This window comes from Berghia stephanieae, chromosome 6 (genome assembly GCF_034508935.2).
Source record: "Berghia stephanieae isolate SIO BIC M18660-M18661 chromosome 6, UCSD_Bste_1.3, whole genome shotgun sequence".
NCBI classification, from domain to species: domain Eukaryota; kingdom Metazoa; phylum Mollusca; class Gastropoda; order Nudibranchia; family Aeolidiidae; genus Berghia; species Berghia stephanieae.
In genome coordinates this window covers 68,138,216-68,150,715 of record NC_088365.1, presented here as the reverse complement: position 1 = coordinate 68,150,715, position 12,500 = coordinate 68,138,216, and the positions used below count along the sequence as shown (strand labels likewise).

Sequence of the window (12,500 nt, the reverse complement as noted above, 5' to 3'; positions counted from 1 at the left end):
ATGAATAGTTATAAGTTTCGCAGTTTGATTATAAGAGCGTGTAAGTCGTGTTAGAGTTCTGTGTGTAAGTCATTCTGAGAAATCAAATGAATGTGTTGTATTCTGCAAATCATGACAACACGTGAGTTGTTCTCAGATTATTAAAATTATTATTATTATTATTATTATTATTATTATTATTATTATTATTATCATCATCATCATCATCATTATTATTATTATTATCATCATCATCATCATCATTATTTATTATTATTATTATTATTATTAATTATTATTATTATTATTATTATTATTATTTTATTCTATTATTATTATTATTACTATTATTATTATTACTATTATTGTTATTATTATTATTATCATTATTTTATATATTATTATTATTATTATTATTATTATTACTATTATTAGAGTAGTATTATTATTATTATTATTCATTATATATTCATTATTATTATTATTATTATTATATTATTATAATTATTATTATTATTATTATTATTATTAATTATTTATTATTATTATTATTTTATTAATATTATTATTATTATTATTATTATTTATTATTTTCATTATGAATATTATTATTATTATTATTATAATTTATTATTATTATTATTTTATTATTATTATTATTATTATTATTTTTTTATTATTATTATCACTATTTTTTATTATTATTATTATTATTATTATTTTTTATTATTTTTAAATTTTTATTATTATTATTATTATTATTATTATTATTTATTATTATTATTATTATGAATATTATTATTATTATTATTATTATTAATTATTATGAATATATTATTATTATTATTATTATTAATTATTATTATTATTATTATTATTATTATTATGAATATTATTATTATTATTATGAATATTATTATATTATTATTATTATTATTATTATTATTATTATTATTATTATTATTATTATTATTATTATTATTATTATTATTATTATTATTATTTTTATGAATATTATTATTATTATTATTATTTATTATTATTATTATTATTATTATTATTATTATTATTATTTTATTATTATTATTATTATTATTATTATTTTATTATAATTATTATTATTATTATTATTATTATTATGAATATTATTTATTATTATCATTATTATTATTATTATTATTATTATTATTATTATTATTATTATTATTATTATTATTATATTATTATTATTTTATTATTATTATTTATTATTAATATATTATCATTATTATTATTATTACTTTTATTATTATTACTATTATTGTTATTATTATTATTATCATTATTATTATTATTATTATTACTATTATTAGTAGTATTTATTATTATTATTATTATTATTATTATTATCATTATTATCATTATTATTATTATTATTATTATTATTATTATTATTATTATTATTATTATTATTATTATTATCATTATCATTATTGTTATTATTATTATTATTATTATTATTATTATTATTATTATTATATTATTATTATTATTATTATATTATTATTATTATTATTATTATTGTCATTATTAGTACACGTGTCTTTCATTTGTAAAATATATAAATCTGAAATCATTAGACCCGAGACAACAATGATATTATCGAAACAAGAAACTAAGGAGCTACTTTCGTATGAGGGTTTTCTATGATGTCAAGTCGGTAAACACGGCATTTGAGTATTGATGTTTAAGTAAAATGAACACCATTACTGCCCGCCACATGCAGGCTTCGAATAGATAGAACGAAGTTGACGTCAAGCAGGTATTTGTTATTGTTTTCTTGATGTTTGGTTTTTATTGTTATATATATATATATATTTTTTTTTTTTTTTTTGGGGGGGGGGGGGGGTTATTGGTTTTTTTTTTTTTTTGGGGGGGGGGGGGTTGGTCTTTTTCGTGTTTTGTTTTTGTTTTTGTTTTTTTATTTTCTTTGTGGGTTTTTTTTTTTTTTTTGTGTTTTTTTCGTTTATTTAATTTCTTCTTGTTCATGTTTTTTTCTTTTTTTTTTTACTTTATTTATTATAATTTATTTATTTAATTGGTGCTTACAAAGCAGCACTAATCTATATCCAAATCGATGTAAATTACCCCTAATTATTTTAGTGTTTGTCACATGACTGGATGGGTGGGTGGGAGGGGTCGGGGGGAGGTGAGGCTGGTGACTACACCCAAGTGACAAACAACGTAGAGTTCTTTGTACTATAAATATCTTGGCGGCGCCATACTCAAACCAATAAACTATTTATCTTTCATCTTCGTCCATGTTCTGGGTTGGTATATAGAATTTTATTTACTGTTCTCATTTGACATGCGTGAAGGTAAGTGCTAAACGTTTTTTATTGGCGAATAACCTTGAAACGTGTTATTTAGTTAGTCCTTCATAGCCATTAAGCCATTGGAGTTTAGCCCGGTTTCTATTGCGTGAAAACGGACAATTGCAATTGCTTGCTACCCTTTAGACTGGACGCTAGTCTATCCGAAAGCACTTTCAGCCGGATCTAAAAGCCTCATCTACCCATTCACTGCTGGGTGGACAGGCAGGGTCAGAAAATAAATTCGTGTTATGTTATCTTATAATTTTTGCTCCATGCTAGGAGTCCTAATCTCTGTTTATGAATCGTGGTGCAATGTGTGTGACAAACAACATCAATCGGAAATTGTGTTTGAATATATTATATTATAGGTGTTGAAAAGTTTAATTCAAAGTCTACATTATACTATAATTTGCTATCAAATTCAAAATGCCTCTTAAAAACATCAAATACATCCACTTTCTTGTTTTCTTCTTCAATCAATTTCCAGGTAACTTCAATTTTCTTTTCTTTTCTTTTTTTTTTTTTTTTTTTTTTTGTGCTTTTGGTTTTTGCTGGGATTTAAAAAATAATAATTTTTAATTCTAAATGAATGTTTTGCATCAGGTTAATCCCAACATTTGTTTCATCATTCTACCGCGTACAACTCAGATTTCATTTTCTTTTGTTGATCGTCGCATCGTGATTTGCCTTAATCTTAGGGAAATTTAATTTGGGGGGGGGGGGGCGAAGTGGCCGAGTGGTTAAGGCATTGCACTGTGATCCGGATGACCCGGGTTCGAGCCCCGCTTCAGACACTTTTGTTTTTTTCCTTGAGCAAGATTATTAACCCACAATTTGCTCACTTGGACAACATGGGTGATTCCTGTTGACATCAGACATCTTGTTTGATATCTTTATTCCTTCGTGGAATGCCTAGGCGACGATGTCTTATGATGTTGTGGCGCAAAAGGCATAATTTTTTTTTTTTTTTTTTAAAGGGGAAATTTCAAGTTATGAGTTAGCGCAGGCTACGGCCACATACTTCCCCAAAACATTACATAAATTCAAATACGAGTAATTTCCCTTTATCTATCCCTTAGGGGAAAATGGTCTTTTGGATCTATTCCTAGGGAGGACTGGAATAACCCAGCCGTCAGCTGCAGTGCAGCGCCGCAAAGTGAGCTAAGGCTAGGTGACTTGCTCAAGGCCACGCAGTTCAGTGCCATGGGTAGTTGAACTCGGTGCCTTTCGGGTACGAAGCAAAGACCAAACAGATGAGTCACGCTCTCTCATTACGTTATTACAATTCAAGTCGAGCATCGCCAAAAGATAGTGAAATGTGTATAGATAGTTTGAAGATGACGTCACTCAGGTCTTTGTTATTGTTTTTTGCCATCCGCGTTTATGAGTTATGCTCACTGAACTGTATTAACCTGACTTTTAACGTTTATGGATATACACAGTTTTGTGTGTTGGTCCGTTATACTTCCGGATGGCAATGTTATGAGCTTCTTAGCCAAGCGCATACTATCTATAGCTGTTCGTTGTGATCAAGAAAACAAGTAACATCCCATTGGTTAAATGGGGATGATCTATATTAACTGTTTCCGTGTGCTCGACGTCATTAGTCACATTGCAAAATGTGCTGAAAGTGATCCACATAGTGAAAAGCATTCACTGCTTTTGAAACATCTACCATCACAATTGGTCATTTTGGTCAGCTTGACAAATGTGTAAAGTTTACAACTTTCAAAAACAAAGCAGCATAATTTGTTAAGAAAAATCCAATCGTTGGACAACAACAAATCATGTGATAGATGACTCGTTTGGACGAAAACCTAGATATAGATCTCTCCCACTAACGAACACTACTCACGTTTCACTTTATTTTGGTGATCGTTGTCTAAAATTTTAACGTAATGTCAAGACAGGGACCTGTCAGGCTGTGTGTTAACCAAGGCCAAGGTCGTTTACTGTAGTTGTCCGTAGCCTTCGTTAATTTATTGATGCTATACGTTTAAGTGAAACACTCACAACATTTGCCAACCGGATTTAACGTTCTGACACGCAAAGTTATGTGCAACCTTGAACGTTTATTCTTGCTTTGCATTTATCCAAAATGCTCACAACATCCACCAGCCGGAAATTGCGTACCAACACACACAAAACTATGTGTAACCTTAAACGTTTATAGTCTGGTCTGACTGATAATTTAGTGAGAACTAATCATTAAAATGTTTGTCTAAAAACAATAACAAACAGCAAAATGACGTCAATTTCGTTCCATCGATACCATTATTCTACAAAATGAAACAGACCAGATCCATTGGGAATTATGTTTGAGACAGTTCAATGTTGAATTCAAAATAAAAGCTTGCTGTACTGCATTGTAATTATTATAAAACATGCTCTGATCATAATATTATATTATATAGGTCTTGATCAATATTTACAGTTTCGGGTTCTTTTAGATCTGCCCGTTGTAAACAAATACTTTGATGGTAAACATGGATTAAAGACCCTATACCTGTTTACCTTATATATCACGTGGCTTTTTTCAGTTTGGGAAAACCTGCTTTTAAATGTTCACAAAAAAATCCTACGGAGTTTAATAATGAGTCCGTGATGATAGGTTCGAATTTTGACATTATTGTTATTATTATTATTATTATTATTATTATTATTATTATTATTATTATTATTATTATTATTATTATTATTATTATTATTATTATTTATTATTATTATTATTATTATTATTATTATTATTATTATTATTATTATTATTATTATTATTATTATTATTATTATTATTATTATTAGTATTATTATTATTATTAGTATTATTATTATTATTATTATTATTATTATTATTATTATTATTATTATTATTATTATTATTATTATCATTATTATTATTATTATCATTATCATCATTATTATTATCAACATTATTACTCTATCAATAGGACAATTCACATGTATCAATCAACCCACAACGAGTTGATTTCTTTTTTGACACCCAGACTACCAGTCATGTCGGTCATCCAGGGACTTTCCATTAGCCTGAAGTATAATCCTGACAACCAGGAGGGATCGAGCCCGGGAGATCGAGAAATCCGATTCTACAATCCTGGAGATTTCCTGGAGGGTGTGGTGAATTTGGCTCTAAACACGCCCTTTAGGGTGACAGAAATGAATCTCAACATCTCTGGGCAAGCGCACACCTCATGGGAAAACCCTGCAAAGAAAAAGGTGAGAGGATGTGTGTGGAAAAAAGAAAAAGTATGCCCTTCCGCCACGACATCATAAGATATCGTCGCCTAGGTATTCCACGAAGGAATATAGATAATTCATCAATCAAAATGACTGATGTCAACAGCAATCACCCATGTTGTCCAAGTGAGCGAATTGGGGGTTCATAAACTTGATCAAGGAAAATAAAAAAGAAAGTCCCTGAAGTGGAATGCCTTAACCACTCAGCCACTTATCCCTCCATATGTGAGGAAGTGACTTTGATAACCTAAGAATATCGGTAGTCAGCTGATCAAACTTTTGAAGTCCCGATTTTCACGATAGGCGGATCAAAACTCTGAAGTCTACAAACGAGCTTTGCGCACCATGTTTTATTTAATTTTGGGCTTCATCATTTGGATGTCATCAGAAGTCTGATCCGCCCGAAATTAAACAAAACACGGTGCGCAAAGCCCGTATTTAGACTTCACAATTTTGATCCGCAGATCGTGAAAATCGGGACTTCAGAGGTTTGATCCGCAGATCGTGAAAATCGGGACTTCAGAGGTTTGATCCGCAGATCGTGAAAATCGGGACTTCAGAGGTTTGATCCGCAGATCGTGAAAATCGGGACTTCAGAGGTTTGATCCGCAGATCGTGAAAATCGGGACTTCAGAGGTTTGATCCGCAGATCGTGAAAATCGTGATTTCATACACTCTTGCTTTTTAGGAATTCCTCACATGTTCCCAATCGGTAACCGAGCCTGCGAGTGCGCGTTGGGAACAAAGTCCGAACTCCAAATCAATATAGTGTACGAAATTAAATGATGGTGATACCGATGGAATCTGAAAAATGTGATTTTGGAATTTTAAGGGAAAGCTCCAGTCTTGACTTGAAACTCTCAATTTTTAGCACATCCCGACATGACACCGGTAAGAGGCGATAGGTCATATAAAAAACGTGAACTTTTATACAGCGCAATATCATCTAAACGTGCTCAAAGCGCTTTACAAATTACCTGACAAACAGCATTCCCTAATACTTAGAACAACACGTGACACCTGTTAGGCGATATTGCAATTTTTTCCGACAGAGACAACGCTGTTAACGACCAGGTACTCATTTTACACCTGAATAAGGTAGAGATTGTGAGTAAAGAGCCTTTTCCAAGGACTCAACGATACGCCGAGTGAGGCTCGAGTCCAGGACCTTCCGATTCGAGAGTTTCATACCACAAGACCACAGTGTCGCTCAGTGGTTTTATATGCACTGTCCAGGAGTAATAAAACATTGACAAGTTCATTGGGCATGGTATATCCGTGGAAATTTACTATATAAATGCCATTTTACCTGCTAGTATTAACATTCTCCTTACCATCCATTTTTAGAATTTCCCCCGGAAATTCACACCCACCCAACATAAAAATAGACTTCTCCTAAATCAAACAAAAAGTAACAAGTGCATTCAATACAGAATGTTGTTCAGCAAAATGGTGTCTACAACGCATACTAGTGTTTAGTATTTATAGCTGAAATCAAAGCAGTTCTTTACATTTTGTGATGCACAATAGAAATTAGAATGATAAAACTGTTTGTTCTATCGTAACGAATGTGACGATTTTCTTATCGTTGGTAAGGAAAGGGTTAAATAATCGAAAATTTTATTCCATTTGTTTGTTTGTTTGCTTTTTCATACCAGACATATGAAGATGCTGAGACCTGTTTTGAGCACTCAGAGAGCCTGTCAGATGGAGCACGGGTGTTTCCACAGGGTTGGCATCGATTCGCATTCAGAGTTCTGCTTCCATATAATATCCCATCTACATTTCACGGAACTTATGGCAGTGTCACGTATGTGGCCCAGGTATGGCTGATGAAGAGTTAATTTCTAAAACATTTCATGGAGCCTACGACAGTGTCATGTATGTAGCCCTGGTATGACACTGGTTGATGAAGAGTTTAATTCTAAAATATTTCAGGGAGCCTACAGCAATGTCATTTAAATACCTCAGATATGGCATTGACTGATGATGGGTTAATTAATCAGTCGCATGGTGAAAAGCGATATTGACAATTTTAGACAAGAGTTCAATTTTTGTGGAAAATGAGTTCTTATCAAAAATCATTAAATCAAACATTTTTCTACATATTGATGAAATAGTTTAATTTAATTCTACTCCTAAATATTTTATTTTTAATGAAGGTAATTATTATACTTAATATCAACTCTTGTCAACTTTGGAAGCGATTTTCTCAAAATTAGGGTTTCACACCCTAGCCCATGCATATGACCATAACTTCATGCAAATCACCCGATTTGCTTCAAATAAAGATTAAAATGCTCAGGAGACACTGGGCTTTCAAAAAATGTAAAAACAAAAAATTTCACCGTGCGGCTGATTATGCCAGGGACGCACACCACACGAAACTACCACAGTACCACGTTCCTGAGTATCGCATTGCCTAAAGAAAATAATTTGCTCTAAAACAATCCAAATTTTTATATATTCTATGATGACAAAATGCCTTTTCTTAGTTACACATTAACTATGAATATATCAAAATATATTATGTTTTGTCTAAAAGTTTTAAGCCTGTGACCCCTTTGGATTTTTCATTTTGCCCAAAACTTTGCTTGTCCTATTGGCAACGTGTGCTTATTTTCAGGTCTTATAACCCAATTGCTATGGTCTCATTGTTGTATTGAAAACAGTATCAAACCAACCCAAAATACTGTCCATTGCTACAATGTTAAAAGCGAGTAAGCGCAATATACGAGTAATGTTTAATTATAGATAAAAATGAGCCTTCAGAGCCAATGGGACAATGGAGTCGAAGGTTTTCCCTGTTTTTTTTTATAGCGTTAAATAGCAATTGCTTGCTATCCTTAGGATAGGACGCTAGTCTATCGCAAAGTACTTTCCGCAAAAGCTAACAGACTCAGCTACCCATTCACTTCTGGATGAATAGGAGGGAGGGCTCGGGCTCGGGGAAAAATCTCGACTGCACCCGGGATCGATCTTGGGCCCTTTGAGCTATCGGGACCCCCAAATTGAAGATAAGTCCAGAGTAATTATTTACATTTTTCAACTTGTCCAATTACATAGTATTCTATGGATAGTATGCAGATGACGTCACTCAGGCCTTTGTTATTGTTTTTGCCATCCGCGTTTGTGAGTTGTTCTCACTAAACTGTATTAACCAGACTATAAAAGTTCATGGTTACACAGAGTTTGTGTGTTGGTCCGTTATACTTCCGGATGGCAATGTTGTGAACTCCTTGGCCAAGCGCATTCTATCTATAGGTAGTATGCGCTTGGCTTAAAAGCTCATAACATTGCCATCCGTAGCTAATACGGACCAACACAATAAACTATGTGTAACCTTAAACGTTTATAGTCTGGTCAATGGAGTTTAGTGATAATTACTCATAAACTCGGATGACAAAAAACAATAACAAAGACCTGAGTGACGTCAACTTCATAAAAATCTATTCCATGTTTAACAGGCGACTGTCAAGGCCGAGCACAGGCCGCTACCCATAGTGACCAACCAACCATTCATGGTACTCCGTCGTGATTCCCTTCCTATACACACATACAATCCCGTGGAATTGTCCAAGACGAAAGCCTACAACATGGTCATCGGGAAGGTAAAAGTTAAAAGAAAAAAAAAACAATATGTGACCCATCGTCTCAAAATGGTAATATGCCAGGGTGAAGCGTATATTAAAAACTGATTATGCGGCTATGTGGTCTTGTGGTGTGAAACTCGTTTTCGAATCTAAAGGTCCTGGATTGGGAGCCCTGTTGAGTCCTTGGAAAAGGCTCTTTACTCACATTCTCTCACCAACTGGACACTCAAACATGAAGACAGTATGAATGGGAACGGCGAGGCGAAAGAACATCAAATACATGATTTTTAAAAAAACGCCCTTCCGCCACAGCTTCATAAGATACTGTCGCCAAGGAATGACATGAAAGAATATAGATAACCAATCAAACAGGATGTCTGATGTCAACAGGAATCACCCATGTTGTCCAAGTGAGCAAATAGGGAGATAATTATCTTGCACAAGGAAAAAATACGAAAGTGTCTGAAGCGGGCCTCGAACCCAAGATCTTCCCGATCACCTCTCTTCCACTTCGCCCCATCAGAAACATGAAATTTTTGGATTGTTACATTTTATGATACTTTATTCCCTTTCCACGGTGTAAGAAATAAACATTCCTCTAGTTTGATGTTTATTACTCCTACATAATACCGTTTGGAGACAGAGGGTCACATATTATTATGTTCATCAGAGGAAAAGTTATAATTTTGTATAATGTACGAGTGGTGGATAACTCATACGGTTCATGGTATATATACGGTAGAGTCACACTCTCCCCGGCCAGTTGTCGCACTCAGGTGTGAAACTTTATACCTGGTTATAGGCAATGGCAGATATTGTAAAATGTTTTTGATCAAGATGTCTCAAGGGAGGGAGGAGCGTGACTCAGCCGTTCGATCTTTGCTTCGTAACCCGAAAGCTACCGAGTTCGAATACCTTCTGCTCTTTGTGACTTTGAGAAAGTCACCCCGCCGTAGCTCAGTTTGCGGCGCTGCACTGCTGCTGACGCCAGGGTTATTCAAGTCATCCCTTAAAATAGACCATAGAGACATATTTGTCCTATGGGATGAATAAAGGGAACATTTATAAAAGGCAACTCGCACTGTATAAAATAGAAATATCATTCCATATTGCCTCCTGAGATTTTTTGTTGAAAAGCATTGTAACGCGTATTGAACTTTGTTAAACCAGTTTTATCCCCCCCCCCCCCCCCCCCCCCCAACCCAACACCACCCAATTCTTTCCAGATCAAAATCAACATCAGCCTTGAAGATGCCCTTGCTGTGCCAGGGGAGATGATCGGGGTGGATGCAGAGGTCATCAACAAAAGCAGCAAAGAAATAACACTCTTGGAGGCATCCGTCATACAAGAAGCAACATATCATGCCGTGAAGAAGAAAATTATTTACAGGTTAAAGTTCAGTCATAAAAGAAAATGATGATAGGGATGCTATAGTAATAAAAATGATAGGGGTTGAAGCTGAGGTCATCAACAAATGCTAATACAGACATTTACGCTCCCGGGTGGGTCCTTCATCCAAGAAGCAACAACATTTCATGTCGTAAAGAAGAACATTATTTACAGGTTAAAGTTCAGTCATAAAAGAAAATGATGATAGGGATGCTATTGTAATAGAAATAATAGGGGCTGATGATGAGGTCATCAACAAATGCAGCAAAGACATAATTTCATGTCGTAAAGAAAAACATTATTTACAGGTTAAAGTTTATTTAAAGCAGTCCTTCTGAACCTAATATTAAAATAACAGCATACAAAGGATTGACCAGGTGACTGACTTAAAAAACAGCTTGAGCTTTTATATAGCGCAATATCCACTAAACATACTCAAAGCGCTCTACAAAGGGTCCCTGACCAACAGTAACACGTAACATGTAGAACGAAACATGACGCCTGTTAGACGATATTACAATTTTTCCTAGAAAGACATCGCTGTTCATGGTCAAGTACTCATTGTACTCCTGAGTACGGGGAGATAATGAGAGTAAGGAGCCTTTTCCAGGGACTTAACTAAGCACCGAGGGTGGCTCGAACCCAGGACCAAAAGCGAGTGTCAAACACAAGACCACATAGCCTTACTCTGGATAGACAGGTATTGAAAAATTTGACCAGAAAACTTGTTCGTCAAATGAAGAGTGGTTTTCCGAAACTCTTTATCTCCATTTTTCCCATTTTAAGATAGTATGGATTATTTCCCCTAAAATATCTCGTCTGGTCTATTATAATTTGATCATGATTAAACCTCAAATTCACACAAATCGAAGGAAACTCTCGCATTTCTTGGTGCTTATTATAAAGCTTAGTTTTCAATGTAGCTCGTGGACGGAAAATCTCAAAAAGTTGAAAAATCGATTTAACAAGTTTCGGATTGTCAGTGTTCAAACTATTGATCGATTTAGTGACCGTCATCATGTTGGCAAAACTCACAAACCTGGGACCTCAGCTCTATCAGGAGCCCATACAATTTTAGTCTGTAGAGTTGTGGCACTAGGCAAAAATTCCTCACTTGCAGTTGCATAATTTGGACAGGGCTGGAGTGTTCTGGGTGAACAGCATCTTCTCCTTCATCACAATCACACGTTGCCTGTATCTCCTATTTTGAATATAGTGTGCATATCTGCGGTCATAGGAACAAAGGGTCGCATAACGGTAATTGGGTCAAATTGAGTTATTGACACTGTCATATTCTTGCGCTGAACACGAATTTTTCTATTTGGGTTTAGTGGATTTAAGTAGATAAATAAAAGTTGTATTACAAAAACAAGATGTATACGGCTTGATAGATTTAAATGCATAAGAGCATACAGTTTTGTTTACTATTTTTCTTTGCTTTACAGTAAAATTTGTTTTGTTTCGTTTTGTTTGTTTTTACCAATATGCGATCCTCTGTCTAAGATGGCGGTGTGGTGTTTAAGGAGATTACGTCCTTGTCGCAGTCTAACTGAAAAAATGAAACTAGAATTGTGCTTTGTAGGGAGCTATATTCTTTATCCTTTATGAAACAAATAAATTTAACCATTGTCTCATATTATTTTGTGTTATATCAAATTGAGAAATTAAGGAGTAGGTATTGGTGAAAGATAAATATCTGAACAAATGTGTATAAAACAGTGTCATACAAATCAAGAAAGAAAAATACAAGGAAATAGAAACATCCCGGAAATTCAGTTTTAAGTTCATATTTGGTGTTATTAAATTTTACTTTCAATATATTATAATCAACAATTATATTCTACATTTTTGAGGTGTTGGGTCTCATATTTCTCTGCGTCCACAGACATTATCTGAGTCAACACCAAGACTTCTTCGACATCAACGAAC

General features: G+C 33.4%; 1 protein-coding gene across 1 annotated transcript; it reads left to right on the top strand.

Annotated features, from left to right (window-relative positions):
* Positions 1–5,346: 5,346 nt before the first annotated feature.
* Positions 5,347–12,500, top strand: LOC144975510 (arrestin domain-containing protein 1-like; the record flags this gene model as incomplete). The annotated part of the gene is given in 5 exon segments (XM_078919675.1): positions 5,347–5,567; positions 7,247–7,411; positions 9,056–9,199; positions 10,408–10,571; positions 12,457–12,500. Coding segments are annotated over 5 exon segments (736 nt in total), but the record flags the coding sequence as incomplete, so codon positions are not given.